The sequence below is a fragment of the Musca autumnalis genome, unplaced genomic scaffold (genome assembly GCF_047663935.1).
Source record: "Musca autumnalis isolate F117 unplaced genomic scaffold, ASM4766393v1 scaffold_5, whole genome shotgun sequence".
NCBI lineage: Eukaryota > Metazoa > Arthropoda > Insecta > Diptera > Muscidae > Musca > Musca autumnalis.
This window is the reverse complement of record NW_027412088.1, coordinates 9118391-9134862: the sequence shown is the minus strand read 5'-3', so window position 1 is coordinate 9134862 and position 16472 is coordinate 9118391. Positions and strand designations below refer to the sequence as shown.

The following is a 16472-nucleotide window of genomic DNA, read 5'->3' as shown; positions in this document are numbered from 1 at the left end:
AGTATCTTTTATCGCAGAAAAATCTAAGGTTTTCACACCATCCTAATACAGTAACAAAGAAGATTGTTGGTATCTGTTTAGGAGACCACGGGAATGTCTAAAATTCTGACTATGGTAAGACAAAGAATACGATCATGTCGAAGTTTCCGTTTCAAGCAATTTGATCTAGTCATGTATGGATGGCTGGTTAATACGATGACTCTTGAACATAGTAACTGAGATCAATGGGCCATATCGTTCCACCCCTTGGGATGGGGTGAGGACCCCATCCAGGCAAAAAGCCAGCAAAGGTGAATCTAACAGACCGATTTCGCTTTTGTCACCCCTAGTAAAGGCTATTGAGGATTGTTTAATTGGCTTAAGCACTCCATACTGTTTGAGGTCATCGAAATTTACAATTCTGGATAATGAATGATGTGTGTAGAGTCTACAATGTAGACGCCGTTCAAGACGTCGAAGCTTCGTATAGTGAAACTGGGGATTCATCAAGGTGGGGTGATATCACGAGAACTGCTTAACCTTTCCTGTATTCCACTCCCTCCAGGCGGCATTGAGATCGTTACGTATGCAGATGATTTTACTATCATGACAACTAATGTCATTTGTTAGAGGGTGAACTCCTATTTGATAGATTTTAAAACCTTTCTTCGAGCGCGTAATATGCAACTATTCGCCGTATTTGACAGCATGTTCACGTAGTCCCCGTTTGTCACAGCTAGAAGCGACAAGCTGAAATGTGGAAAGGTACTTGTGGACCACATATAACGTGATAGGTCTGTCTGTGTTAAACTATGCGGCGCCAGTGTTGTTCGCGAACATATGCACAACGCTAAGGGACAATATTCAAAACTGTCAGAATGCCGTCCTTAGAACTGCAACAGTGAACCATCTGCATGAGGAGACGAAAACTATCCAGTACAGCAACGCAATTGCATGCTTTCGTAAAAATACTTGCTCGGGTGTTACCGTGAAAGTTTCCTTCCACATCGTTATTGTGGATAGGACTCCTCCATCCAGGCATGTCAGGAAAGATAGTCATGATCTAGAGAGAAATGTTCAACCCCTTCACGCATACAAATACAGTCGCAGAGTCATCGTGTGAATTCGGTCCTCAGAGTACATCTCCCATATTTCACAGGTGAAAGAACGTCAGCTGTCACAATAAACTAGATCGCTTTTGGCTGAACTACGTTCGGGACTCCTACATTTCTATATGACAAGGATTGATGACACTGTGCAAAATATCTACCTACAATGCGGTACAAACCCGCACGACACACTGCTTCAGTAGCTTTGCTGCTGCAAACTTCAGCAGCTTTGTTGCTGTTACAACAACATTATTTTGTGATTATGTACATTCTAAGCACTATTCGAGAATCGCTTCGGAATTTTTACCGAATGTAATACATGTGCTTTATATCGGACATATACTTCAGGTACCTCCTTATCAAATGTTCAAATTTGCAGTTTAAGAGCTGTTCAAGGATCGTTTTCAAATTTGTATCAAAGGTACTCCTTGTGGCCCAGTTTACTGCGATATAAAGTTATTTGTGCGCAAGTCCATGCTTCCTGACGTGATTGTCCAAAAGCTCGAAAAAATCATACAGTGGCCAACTAAATGCCTGGTGGACATGATAGCTATCAAAAGAAATGACTAACATTGATCCAAACTTTGGTCGTAATATTTCTTCCAACCGTACACCAAGTTCCAAGAAGGTCTATATAGAACAACACCTTCGGATATCCCCTCACAAAAGTTCAAAATGTTCGCTTAAGTGCTGTTCGAAGATCGTTCTGAATTTTGTACTGAAGATGTCGGTCCATTCCTTCAGGCACCACATCCGCAAATGTTCAATACTTTTGAGCTATAATCCAGTTTAAGGTCCCTTATCGGTTCGTGATGAAATGTGACTGTTATCATGTTGTCAGGATTTATTTTTAGTTACAACGCTTGCACTAGTTTTTATTCGCCATACTTCTCTCGATAATGGCCTAATTGTTTCAGAAACCCTTCGAAAGAAGTATTCTTGAAATATGTATAAGAAGAATTATGGTTTGTAGGCTGTGTTGATTGGTCTCTCAGTGGAATAATTAGGTCCCTTGTTGTTGTTGTAGGAACGCAAATATGTTCGTACGTATATATTTTTAGTTATCAGGTTCTGGTTCCTCTGTATCCAGACTCAAAAATTCTGCAACTTGGACAGATTGCGTTCATAAACAATCAGGAGACATGTGAGTTGGGTTACCTGGACAATTAAACAAATGCAGCGTGCCGTGTGGTCCCAATCCACGCCGGGTGTGTGTTGGGTATCGTGGGTATAAATTCGGGCCCAATAGGAATTGAGGCTGCTGCATCGTCCGGATCTTAACTGGGCTAAAACCACTCGCGCATCAGTGTTAATGCTATCGAAGACTGCATGATAGGCTCATTGGTCTAGAGGTTCCCTCTCTCTAGATCATAAAGATCACTCTTGACGTGCCTGGTTGGGGGAACCCGGTCCATGAAATCGTGAAAGGTATGATCACTGCTATAAAACCCAAGCAGGTACTACATCGACAAACTCCTGTTATGTTGATGCGCCGGTAAAACCTTCGCCCTCTTTGTCTGCACTCCAAGTGCTGTAAGTCAGCGACTTGACGACTTTGTTCCTGCTTCATGGCAAATAGCTGTAATTTTGGGGTAGTTAGTGGTCGGAATCAGTGCACCTATGTCGACCACTGGCCATTAGGCACACTGTTTATGTTATCTAGACAGCGGCATCCTATGCAAATGCATATATGGTTAGGATGGTCGTAAAGAAAATCTGATTAGACAGAAACTCGTTTTATCACAAAATAAAACGAATTAGTCCCAGAAACGTTTGCATGTCGTGCATATTTTGACATATTTGCATAAAATAAGCATATGCAAAAATATATACAAGGATTTGTGGTCTAAAAAAACCCACCGAAATGACTGAAATGTGGTATTAAGTCTTCGTTGGGGGTATAAAACTTTCCGCCTGAAAATTGTCAGTATAGGTTCACGTCTTCATATAGCCCCCATTAACGATACCTCCGGATTTCTGGTATTTTGAAGGTTGTGGCCTCAGTATCCCTCCGAAATGGTTGAAATTTGGTATTAAGTCTTCCTTGGGGGTATAAAATATTCGACCTGAAATTTCTCGATATGGGTCCACGTCTTCATATAGCCCCCATAGAACGGTACCTCCGGATTTCTGGTATTTTGAAGGTTGTGGCCTCAATATCCCTCCAAAATGGCTAAAATTTGGTATTTGGTCTTCCTTGGGAGTATAAAACTTTCCACCTGAAATTTGTCGATATAGGTCCACGTCTTCAGATAGCTCCCATAGAACGGTACCTCCGGATTTCTAGAATTTAGAAGGTTGTGGCCTCAATATCCCTCCGCAATGGGTGAAATTAGGTATTAAGTCTTCCTTGAGGGTATAAAATTTTCCACCTGAAATTTGTCGGTATAGGTCCACGTCTTCATATAGCCCCGATAGTACGGTACCTCCCAATTTCCTATATTTTGAAGGTTGTGGCCTCAATATCCCGCCAAAATGGCTGAAATTTGGTATTAAGTCTTCCATAGGGGTAAAAAAACTTTTCACCTAAAATTTGTCGGTTTAGGTTCAGGCCTTCATATAGCCCCCCTAGAACGATACCTCCCGATTTTCGGTATTTTGAAGATTGACATTTATCTATTTTATTGGCTTGTCTGAAAAGAATTCTAAACAGAAAAATTGTACATACAAACATTTTTGTATCTATTATTGAAATATTTGTTGCATAAGAAAATATGTAAAAGCATAAATTTTACATATGCAAAAATTTATGCATTTTGCATAATTTTGCATATGTCATATGCTTCGGTTGCAATTTAATCAGAAGCCAAAAATATGCCCAGTCCCAACATTTGCCATGAATCGGACCAAAAATAGGGGTTACATAAAATTCCGCTGTCTAATGATAACTACTCCCCAAACGCCTAAAATTATACGCTGAATACTTCCAAAATTTCTAGCCTAATTGTGGATCAGTTCATTGGAAATTTAGGTCCTTCGGATATTGTTTTTTGTATTCTATCTAGAAAACTTTCAAAAAATGTTCCCTAAGTAGAAGACTTCCTATAGGTCTTGAAGACCTTGAATAGACCTACGAGTATTCTCTAAGTATCAATTTTCATATTTATTTTTTAAATGTGTGATATAAATTCATTACTACCTCAGATAATTAACGCATCTCTTAAATTTTTGTTCTCTCACAATGAGAAGAGAAATATATATTACTCTCAACAATTGGCTAACATTCTCTGCAACCTAAAATTTCACATCACAATATGTATGTTCTCTCTTTTACTGTTAAGGACTGTTAAGGAATGCGCTGCACACAAACATTAGAGAAATGGTTTGTTATTGTTTCCCTTTTTCCATCACTATGTCACCCATATTTACCTTTGTTGTGATAGTTATTTTGTAGGTCGTTGCCGTCGTCGCTACTTTGTGTAAAGGAATTTATGTTGAATTTCTCTTTCCTCCTTAGAGGGGACTCTCTTTCACAGTTCGTATTTACCATCACTCCAAAATGCCATGGTAATATTTTAAAGTTTGTTTATTTGGCTTTTTCATCAAACAGTTTCTTTTGAAGTTTGTTGTGTATTTTACAATCAATCTTACTAAATTTTCATTAAAAAAAGTTGTGCTTTTCTTTGTGTCCTCTTGATTTGGCATTTGTGTTGTTCGAAGTGTTCTTCATTATGTCCGCTGTTGTGGAGGAGAATCAAGTAATGGACACCAGTCAGGTATCGCAGCCGTCCATCAATACCGTCGGTTTACGACCCAAACACATTTACGGTTTGCGTACCAATGTTGTGGGCAACATACATTTTAATTTACAACAAGAGGTCATTTATCCGGTCGAAGGTGTATTGGCCTTTCACGATTTTGTGGAGAATAAACAGCGTTTCTTAAGGTGAGTGTCTGTGTGTATGTGTGTGCGTTTATAAAACGTGGGAATGTTAAGAATATAAAGGCAACTTTTATTGATATTATTATTACAGACTGCCTGAGGACACCATACCCTTAATTATACAAATCAGTCCACATCGCAAGCTTTTGGCCATTTTGGAACAAGCCAAACCGTAAGTGGTTATTGCAATAAAAAATAATTTTGAAGGAGAGCTAATGTTTGAGATATCCTTTACAGTAAACCAGGCAACGGCAAAAGCAATGGCAGCAAAACCATATCCATTTATGATCTACAAACTCTCAAAAAACGACGCTCAATGGAACTACCCAATGGCTCAAAACATGCTGATATTACACATGTCCTTTTTACCGGAGATTCCAAGGGCCTAACACTGCTTACAAAGGGACCGGATGAAATGATTTACATGATATTAATGGACAAATTGGGTACAGTTTATGAGGGTAGAGCCTGTCCCACAAATGGTCGTTTTAGTGCCGAGTGCATAGCTTGTAATCCCCAGGATACAAGCCTATTAGCTGTGGGCGGCAACAATCTGCTGACATTGCAAACGAAATCAGACAAAGGTTTCAACATTACCAATAATTTAAAGTCAAACTTTCTCAGTACCTCGATGGCATTTTTGGCCATGGATTTGCTGATGGTGGGTACCAGCTGCGATGAACTGATATTGGTTGAAAATGGTGAATATAAACTACGGCAAAAGGCCAGTGAAGCTGAAGTTTTCGACTTACTCATGGATCAGGAGACATTTGATCGAGAACAGGAACAACGTCCCCAAACTCAAAACCCAAAACAACTTCACGATACTCGTGTCCTATGCATGACCGCCTTTGCCAAAGGTTTTGCTTTTGCAATTTTCAACCGAGTCTTTGTTTTTGAGAGGGTCTCGAAATTTAAATTTGAACGCAAAACCATACTCACAATACCCATAACGATTTATGCCGAGCATCTCTATCAGATCACAAATCTGGCGGTGGATAGCAAACAGGAAACGGTGATTGTCACCACCCAACATTCCCAGATTTATGTGGGAATTTTAATTGTACCCGAAACTTTAAAGGCCAAGCAGTTGCAGTTTCATCCATTGGGCGCCCTTATCCACATTGATGATATTGTGGATATATCGCTGTGCTCCTGGAAACCCATTATAATGACAGCATGTAAGGGTTTGAATTTTCTATTTTAGTGTTTTATTTTAGGCAATTTTTCTTTTAGCCCGCGATCAAACTGTTCGCATATGGAATTATGAAACGGAAAAAGTTGAGTTGGTTCGTAAATTCCAAGTTGATGTCAACATTGTGGAATTGAATTCCACGGGTCTCATTGCAGCCATTGGCTTCTCCGATCAATTACGCGTTACCCAAATTTTTATGGAGGAATTAAATGTGAGTATAGATACGGATTGATGAAAGGGAGAGAATGATTTGTAAACAACATTCTTCGATGTGCAGAAGGCCTGTATACGGTCGAATTGTTGATCCTGTCTTCGACCGGTCTTGAATGTGCAAAAGTCCAATATCCGATCGATATGTATAGGAAATCTGTAGACGATCGTATAAATATAGGAAATATAGGAGACCATTAAACGGTCATGTGGACGGTCTACAACATGTAGATAGCCTTCGAAATATAAAGGACTTGTAGACTGTCCTGTATGTATAAGAAGTCTGTACCTTCTTCCATGTGCAGAAGACCTGTAGACGGTTGTTGTTGTTGTATCAGTGTTTGTTGTTATGTTTGTATGTTCGTTCTTCTGTTCAATCTGGCTCTGCGTCTATTCCGGTTCCAGGAAAGTGGCTGCTTCGATGGGATGTAACCACTCTCCTGGAACTAGAGATAGACCCAGAGCCAGATTGAACAGAAGAACGGACATACAAACATAACAACAAACACTGTTACAACAACAACAACAACCGTCTACAGGTCTTCTGTACATGGAAGAAGGTTTGGCTGGGCAGTTAAAAAGTGTTTTGTGTCGTGGGAGCCCAAGCCACATACTGGGGTAGATGTCTTGTACGGCGCGGTCGATTTCCGCCCAATAAGAATTTAGGCGACTGCAATATACCGAGCGTAGTTGAGCCAAAACTACTCTGGTTTGTCGTGGCAGCTGACGCTCCTCAGCTGCAATAGATGGGGGATGTATTTCGAGGACTTTATTCACACTATAATTGCTTAAGGCCTTGGCCACCGCATCCGTGTGAATACTATTTAAACCTGCTTGATATGCTTGTTTATCTAGGGGGTTCTCTCCTGTATCGTTGGACCTCTACCTCTAGAGCATGGATATCCTTCCTGATCTGCCTGAATGTGTCGGGCCTACCCACAAGATTGCGATTGGGATGGCTCACACGGTAACATCCAAGCAGGTACTGCCACGACAGCATCTCGTTGTGTTGCTTTACTGGAAGAATCTATGCCTCCTCATGTAGATGGTCCACTGAAGATTTGAGGAGGCACCCTGTTGCCGGCATTCTGGCAAGTTTGAATCTTTTTCCAATTCGTATCACATAATCTCGGGGACCAGACTGGCGTCGCATAGCTTACCACAGACCAACCTATCGCGTTATATGTGATCCACAAGGTTTCTTTATCTGCACCCCAAGTGCTGCCGGATAGGGACTTGAGGACCTTGTGCCTACTTTTCAGTTTGTCGCAGATAGCTGTGGCTTGCGCGCACGACGTGAAAGCAGTGTCGAATGTGACCCCTAAAATTTTGGGACAGTTTGTGGTCGGAATTCTGCTACAGTCGACCACGTCATTCAATTCTCTTCCAAACTGCGCTGTCCAAGTGATAAACAGAGTGGCTGTTGATTTTGTGGCGGGAATCTGCATATTCCTCGAATGGAAAAAGGTGGTAAGATCGGTTAAATAGTTGTTCAGTCTCTCACAGATGTCATCAAGATAGGTACCCGACGCCAGGATCGCGCAAACATCCGCATACGTTACGATCTCGATGCCGTCTGGAGGGGGGCCGAATACAGGAGAGTTAGAGGTTAAACAGTTCCGGAGATATCACCCCACCTTGGGGAACTCCCTGTTTCACTCTACGGGGTTTCGACTCCTTGTTCCTGAATTCCACGTACGACTGGCGTCCACACATATAATTGACTATCCAACGTTTCAAGCATGGCCGGAGGATTGTCTGCTCAATGTCCTCAAACAGCGTGGAGTGCCTGACTGTATCAAAGGCTTTTGATACGTCAAGCGCCACCATCACTGTTCTATCGCACGGCCGTCTCTGGTTGAGTCCTTGACAAATATGTGTGGTAATGGCGTGCAGAGCAGTTGTCGTGCTGTGCTGCTTACGGAATCCATGCTGATGATCGGCAACTTGATAGCTAACTCTGATACTGGGGAGGAATAAGGCCTCAAGGGTCATTGCTACGGGCGACAAAAGCAAAATCGGCCTGTACGATTCACATTTGCCGGCATCCTTGCCGGGCTTCCGTTGTGGGACCAACCTGCCCATTTTCCAGTCTTCGGGAACAATGAGGGTGGCTAGCGACAAGTTGACAATTTTAGTGAGATACTCCACTCCCGGCTCATCCAGCTGCTTCAGCATTACCATGGAGATTCCATCAGGGCCCAACGCTTTGGATGATTTAGCGTTGCTGATGGCATTGGCAACATTATCCACTGTAAACTGTGGTGGTTCCTCCTCGGCAGGAAGAGATCTGATGCGACGAAATACTCTTCTCTTTGCCCTGTCACTCTCGGGGTGCTCGACAAACTGTCGATTGAAATAACTTGCGCACCTCTTCGGGTCAGTTAACGTAACGTCGCCAAACGTGACTGAGGTCCTATCTTACCTTCTTCCAGGGTTCGAGAGTGACTTAACCGTTGCCCACAATTCACCTATACCGGCTCCAATGTTGCAACTCTTCAGATGATTTAACCACTTGTTCCGCTTGTGCTCGCCCACCGACCAGCCTGTTAACTTACAGTGTCAGCTCCCTGACTCTGGGGTCATTGGGGTTGGTTCGGCGAAGCTCATCACGCTCATTTGCTAATCCCGTCGCCTCTGCTGGGAAGTTTGGTCTTACTTCGGGTATATGGCGAGCGGCTGCAGCAGTGATGATGTCTCGGAACGTCCTTTCCGCTACCCGAACATCAGAAGGATTGGGCAGTTCTCTGAAGCGGTTATTGGTGAACTCTCTGAAACCTGGCCAATCAGCTTTCTTATGATTGGCGAATGTGCGGCGTTCAGAGGTAATGAAATCGGGTGGTCTGCTAATGGAGACAATTATGGGGAGATGGTCTGATCCAAGGGAAATGACGCGTTGCCAGGTAACATCATTTGTCAGACCAGGTTATGTCTGGCGAGCTGTGACACTCTCCTCTAATTCTGGTAGGGGTGTCCTCATTGACCGTGCAAAGCGTAGAGCTGTCAATCTGCTCAGCCAGCGCTGTACCTCTCTGGTCGTTTCCGAGGGCCGAATGCCACATCTCATGATGCGCATTAAAGTCCCCCAGGACGAGACTATTATGACCTTCCAAAAGCGGGCTAATGTTAGGCACGTAATCTGAGATACAGCTATTTCTCGGCGGGATGTATACGTTCAACAACTCTATCTCGGTAGTTTCACACCTGACTGCTACCCCCCTACATTCCATGTACGGGTCATTAGAGACAGGCTCAAGCGAGATAGGTCTGTATTGGACAGACTGGTGCAATAGGAAAGCTAATCCCCCACCTCCACTGCTGGTGCGATCTTTCCTTAGCACATTGTAACCATCACAATGCTCTAAGCTGTGGTTGTTGTTCAGCTTGGTTTCCTGCACCGCAGCGACCTTGAGGTTCTTCCGACTCATGAAATCTACTATTTCCTCGATCTTACCTCGGAGTCCATTGCAATTAAATTGCAAAAAGGATGCATTCTCTGGGATTGGGATAACAACAGCTGGTGTTAAAGGCTGCGTGTGCGGTTGTTGTCGAGGGGACTGTGGGAGAGTTTCGTAGTCAGACGACGAGGGAGTTTCGTAATCCGACGACGACTCACTGGGGACTGTGTTCACGCAGCATGCAGCAACATTGTTCCTTGTCGTAATCCCTCACGTGGACAAGTCCAGAGCAACCCCTTAGATGCACCCACTCCTGACATCTATTGCATTACACCGAAGGTTGGATGTGGGTGAAGGTTGGATGTGACAAAGTGAACACAGATATATTGGTCCTGGGTTTTCCTCCGTCCCGGCACGGACCAAAAGAATTTGGAGCAGGCATTCCGGGATATGCTGCTCCCAACACAGAAAAACGAAACAAATACAAACATATGTACACTGAGGACCTGTAGACGCTCCTGTATGTATATAAACCCTGTAGACGGACTTACAGAAGTCCTGTAAACTGCCATGAACGCGCAAAAGCACTCTGGACGGTATTCAACTTTTATAAGACCTGTGGACAGTTAACCTTTAAACGGTCGCCTATGTCGCGAAGAAGCCCTATAGTGCTATAGAAGATCTGTAGACGGCCTTCGACGTAAAGAAGAAAATAACATCCACGTTTAGTAGGCCAGTTGATAAACGACCGCCTATTGGTCTTCGGTACGTTGAAGATATATAGTCCATGTATTGAAGATCTTTAGACAGTCCTCTGCGTGCGGATAACACTTAGACCTCCAGACGGTTTTTTTCTTAAGATTATATGTAAATGGTATTTTATGTACAGATAACCCGTAGAGGTTTTTCTTTGTACAATAGACTTTCAAACTAATATTTCTTATGAAGCAGCATATCTACAGATTATCTATAAAAAAACAAAGGCTTGATGTCCTATAATGTTATCTGCCATGTAATTCCCAACGCCTCTTTTTATCCCACAGATTGTTAAAACATACAACTTCCCACGCTGTAAAGATGTCAAATATTCCAATTATGGACATTTAATGGCTGCTGCCTACGACAGTACCATATCGATTACATCCGTGTATAATCTAGAAATTCTAATTACCCTTAAGGGCCATAATGGCACAGTACTCTCAGTGGCATGGACAAAAAATGACAAATATGTTATATCGGCCGGGAATGAGGGAGCCATTTATCAATGGGATGTTGAGAATGGTTCACGCCTACAGGAGATTGTACAAAAAGGTACGGAATATGTTTCCGTATGCTCCACCTTTAATGATCCCCTTTCGATATTTGCTGTAACCAATTCTGGTCTGCTAAGGGAATTTCAAAATTCCGAAATAGTACGTGAGGTCAGCATACCATCAAGCACAAAGTGTCGACTAACCGATGTTTGTTTGGCCCGTTCCGATACAATTATGTTTGTGGCCAATGAAATGGGAGATTTGGTTAATATCCAGCTGCCGTTTTTGGATGCTGGCGGTGGAACTTGCACCAATTTTCGTTTCTTTATAACAGCCGTTAATAAGTTGCGTTTCTCCTACGATGGCACCCTATTGATGGCTGTGTCTAAAGCTGGTACTCTAGCAATTTGGGCATTGGAAAATATTGAGGGTAAAGTAGCCAGTATGGACCAGGATCTTTTGAAATCTCAAGAAGTTCTTATACCTCGGGCCATTTTGTCGGAGAAAAATGAGCAAATCCTTAACTTGGAAACCCGTCTGAAGCAACAAGCCGAAGAATTCCAATACCAAATGTCACAAAGTGAAATATTCGATGGCCAGCAAATGGCTGAAGTTCATCGTACCTACTGTCAGGCCTTGGAAGATTTGAAGCTGGTTAATACTGAAGCCGAGGAACGTCATCGTAGTGAAATGAATCAAATCACCTTTCAAATAAATGAAATGAAAGAGGAGCACAAGAAGCAATTGGACAGCTTGGCCACCCAATATTCCGAACGCATGCTTATCGAATATCAAAAGTTCACAAATCTGCGTGAAAATATGCTTGAGTTAAGAGAGAGCTATGAAAATAAACTTAAAAAATCAGCCGGTACTTTACAGGATACAGTGGAAAGTTTGGAAAATGATTACAAAAAGCAATTGGATGAACGTCGTGAACTGATACGTGAGCTGATGCAAGAAATGGAGGATAAGAAGACCCAATTCACCGACTACTGTCAGCAGGTTGAGGAGGAAAATGAACAGCGCTTGGGCGAAACCGTAAAAGAGTATGAAAAGAAATTACTCCATGAAAGAGAAGCCACTGAGCTGTGGCGTGGCAAAGCCGGAGTTTTACAGAAAAAATACGAAAGCCTTACCAAGGATGTGGATAATCTCTTGGAAGAAGTTGAAACCCTCAAGGAACAGCATACAAAGTCCCAAAGAAATATAGCCAAACTAAATCGCACCATTGAAGATTTGCAAAAAGACATAACGGATCGCGATTATGCCATCAACAACAAGGAGAAAAGGATACAAGAACTGTTGCACAAAAATCAAGAGCTTGACAAATACAAACAAGTTCTCAATCACAAAATAGCGGAATTAAAAGCCCAAATAGAACCACGCGAGTTCCAAATCAATGACAAGCGCAAACATATTCTGGAATTGGAAAATGAATTGGCTGGCCTTAATCAAAACAATAGCCAGTTAGAGCTACAACTCAAAGAACTAAAAGATAAATATCTCAGTACTGTTGCCGAACTCAAGGTGGAGCGACATAGGGCTCGGGCGGGCCGTGAATGTGTTCAAAATCTATGCAGTGAAATTTATCACGTTGCTGGTCTCATGAATACACCGGACAAACTAAAAACTGCCGTCAGGGAACTCTTTCAACGCCACGCCAGTGATGATGAATTGAAACGTTTTATTTCGCTCGATGCCAATGTCAGAGATGAGTTTCAACGTCAACGTAATCAAATCGAAAGGGTCTTGAAAATCTATAGTAAACGCGAAGAGGATAAGACACAGAAACGTAAATATGATAAACTTTTCAAGGAGAATGTCATACTGCTCGAAGAAATTGATAAAATGCGTGAAGAGAATAAAGCGCTGAGGGCGCATTTGAAACGGGAAATGAGTACGACGAAAAAGAGCAAGAATCGTTCATCTGCTGCAGTCAGCGGGAGACAAAAATCAGCTCCAATAAGATCTAGTGAAATAGCCGAGGCCTTAAAAGATTACAGCGATAGTCAAGGAAATGGAGCTGTGGGTGGAGAGTTGTAAAGATATAGATTTATATAGATAGATATATTATTTTTGAGTTTTCAATACAATACATTTTTTTACAATTATTGTCCATTTTTACATGTACTAATTTTCACTTGTAATTCGAAACTTTTCACTTGTAATTTGAGAATCCCAATTGAATATTAAATTATTTAATTTGAAATTTGAGAATTCCAATTGTATTTGAATTGGAATTATTTCATTCCTTACAAAAGGCGCTGTTAAATAACGTACATATAGACAGGGATGCCAACTGTTCCGAGGTAAAAATCGCTACAGCCACATACGCACCACAGGTTTGTAGCGATTTTTACCTTAAAACAGTTGACTGCCTGCTTTAACAGTGGTTTTTGTACGTCAAAAATCACCACAAGTAGAGGGAAAACCACCAACTTGGCACCCCTGCTTATAGACTGTTTATAGTATAGCTTGACATTTGAAATCCGGTGGATTTATTAAATCCGGTTTTATGTAAACGTACTATAACACAGCTTAACCATGTTTTGTTCTTGTTTGCACTTCTGTCGTAAACGTTTTTGACGTATATAATGTACGTCGGAAATGTATATCATATACATATGTCACAAATTCTGACAGGCAATCTCTGAATAATCACGATTTATAAAGGGCGAAAGAGAATCAAGTAAATCAACACTTTATTTACCAAAGCCATTTAAAAATGAAAAACAACGGCGGAATGCAAAGTAGCTCTGTCCAAGGCACAATTACCAAGGTAGATATACCAGCGCAGCTGATCAAACATAGCTGTGTTCCTTTACTTACCTGAGGTTACCATTTTTGCCATTTCTTACCATTTTTAACCTGCAAAGCGTTCCTTAACCCGGAAAAGTGGCAAAACTGGAAGCAATTTTTAAGAGAGTGAGAGTGGAGAGAGAGAGCGAAAATGGCTTTCTCTTCTACCACAGGCTACCAGCAAAATTTCTGCAGGTAAAAAATGGCAGAAGTGATTTTTCGACTTTTGTTTGACGATTATTTCACAATGAAAAAGAAAATGGACGAAAAACAGAAGAAAAAGTCGAACGCTGACAAAACTAAATTAAGAACTGTGAAATAAAAGACGAAAATTATTTTTTATGTTTCTTTTTGACATTGCTGTCAGATCTACCATTTTTCCGTTCCTTTACTTTTCTGGTAAAAATGTTCATGAGAGAGCAATTTTGACACTTTTCTCTTTTACCACCCTTACCATTAAAAAAGTAAAGGAACAAAGCTATGAGCATATGTATCATGACACAATAATAAGGTACAGCCAAGATCTATTTATAAGGTCACGTAAGTAGCACAACAACAACTCTATTTTGGCCGAAAATTCTTCAATATGTCAAAATGTTTGTTTATGTTTTCATACAAATGATTCACAATAACAAAAAAAAATGACAGATTGAAACCAATCAGCTGGTCGTTTTACGCCACCTTATAATTTCATCATGGGTACAGCGCCAAAAACAGCTGATTTTCAGACTAGTTGTCAAAATGCATTATTTTGAATAAAATCACATACAAAATGTAAACAAGCTATTCACAGTAATGCATTATTGTGAGCAAATGTGACGTTTGCCATGATTTGATGTAACACCTTATTCCACCATGATAAAATCTCATACAAAATGTAAACAAGAAATTTTCAGTAATGCATTATTGTGATCAAATTTGACGTTTGGTATGATTTGATGTAACACCTTTTTATTCCACCCAAGGCAAATTTATAGAAGGTATGTGCATGAATTACAACAACTAAAAAATTTACAAAAACAACATTGTTGTTATTGAAAATTAATTGTCAAAGAAAATATTGAATAATTCCAAAAATTTTTTCAGGAAACACATAAATACATTTTGAAAATCCTCTTAAATAGAACAAATTTGAATCAAAATGTAAATATAACGCATTCAGAATTCTCGTAGGTAATTTTTATTACACGTTTACGATGAAAATAAGTATTTTATGTTAGCAAATTTCGAAGGTTCAAATTTCATGAGTAGACCCTATTACATTTTGAAAACTAAATTTACAAAAAAAAAAGTAAGAATACAGCTGGTTGTCTTCTACCTTTAATAAATATGCCTTGATTCCACCATGATATGTATATAGTCAAAACCAAGGCATATTTATATAAGGTATATGCATGAATTACAACAACTAACAAATTTTGCAGAAACAACATTGTTGTTATTGAAAATTTAATATCAAAGAAAATAATGAATAATGGGGTCGTTCTAAAAATTTTCTCAGGAAAAACATAAATACATTTGAAAAGCGTCTAAACTAGAACAAATTTGAATGAAAATGTAAACATTCAGCATTCAGACTGTTGTAGGTCATTTTTAATAAACGTTTACGATGAAAAGAAGTATTTTATTGTATCTAAAACCAAATTTACAAAAAAAAAATACAGTTGATTATCACTTCTACCTTATATAAATGTGCCTTGGTCAAAACAAATTGTTGTATATTGAATTCCAACAAATAGTTATTTTATCGTTTAGACATAAGGGCGAAACCTATAGATCTGCGTGTTGCGTTCAAAAATACAAAAACAAAATACATGTATTTGTTGTTGTTTTCAATTTGAAATACATGTATTTTTGAACGCACACGCAACACGCAGAGCTATAGGTTTCGCCCTAATAATTAATAATAATTTTGATTGACCAACTTTGTTTACAAATCGTCGGTATCATGCTTAAATGTTCCATACGCCATTTGCCTGATTCGAGAAAAACTCAAGTTAATGTTTTAGTCCATATAGGCTAGATGTGTTGCAAAAATTCAATAATTTAATTTACTCATTGTTTATTTTACAACAATTTCATTTGTTTGTTTTGTAGTTGTTACAAAAACAAAAGAAATTTTAACAACTTTTCAATCGATAAAAGTTACAGAGTAGGCCTACAGTTCTATTTAACTAAACTCATAGAATACATCAGGAGTTTATTTTAGTCAGATATCTGTTATAGACTAGAAGTTATGGCCAATTTTTATAAATGCAAAAGGTTGTTGATTTGTTCCACAGGATCTTTTTTTCATGTTTTTGGCAATTTGTGTCACATGGAACACTTTACGTCACATTTTAACAAACAAACTTTTGATCAATTGTGTTCCACCTCCGTTATGTGAAGTGCTGCTGTAGAGCTGAAAATTCGGGGGCTTCAATAACACCGTTGCAGTAGAAAATAAATGCTTTAAGAACCATTGTTATATGTTTCCTTTACATTTATTTAAGGAGTGGACTCCTCCACTTTCGACAAATATAATTTTTATTAGCTTATTTTTATTGTCTTATTTCATCTTTTAATTCATTCGAAAAAATCAATAATCATTCTTTGAACTACTGGCAGTGGCAATAGACTTATATTTTAATTCATTTTCTGGCATTT

The 16472-nt window shown here is 40.0% G+C and overlaps 1 protein-coding gene across 7 annotated transcripts in view; it reads left to right on the top strand.

Moving 5' to 3' along the window:
* tous (testes of unusual size) overlaps window positions 1-13244 on the top strand; it is a 116126-nt gene extending 102882 nt beyond the window's left edge. For 3 of the 7 annotated variants that reach the window (XM_073956268.1, XM_073956267.1, XM_073956271.1), the window contains exons 2-6: window positions 4749-4974; window positions 5063-5143; window positions 5209-6152; window positions 6208-6377; window positions 10818-13244. In XM_073956268.1, coding sequence (XP_073812369.1) covers window positions 4749-4974; window positions 5063-5143; window positions 5209-6152; window positions 6208-6377; window positions 10818-13070 — 3674 coding nt within the window. In that variant the 3' untranslated portion in view covers window positions 13071-13244. Of the gene's footprint in view, window positions 1-4459; window positions 4596-4699; window positions 4975-5062; window positions 5144-5208; window positions 6153-6207; window positions 6378-10817 lie in introns of those variants that run through there. The other 4 variants (XM_073956265.1, XM_073956270.1, XM_073956272.1 and 1 more) reach the window with 3 other exon arrangements.
* The last annotated feature ends 3228 nt before the right edge of the window (window positions 13245-16472 follow it).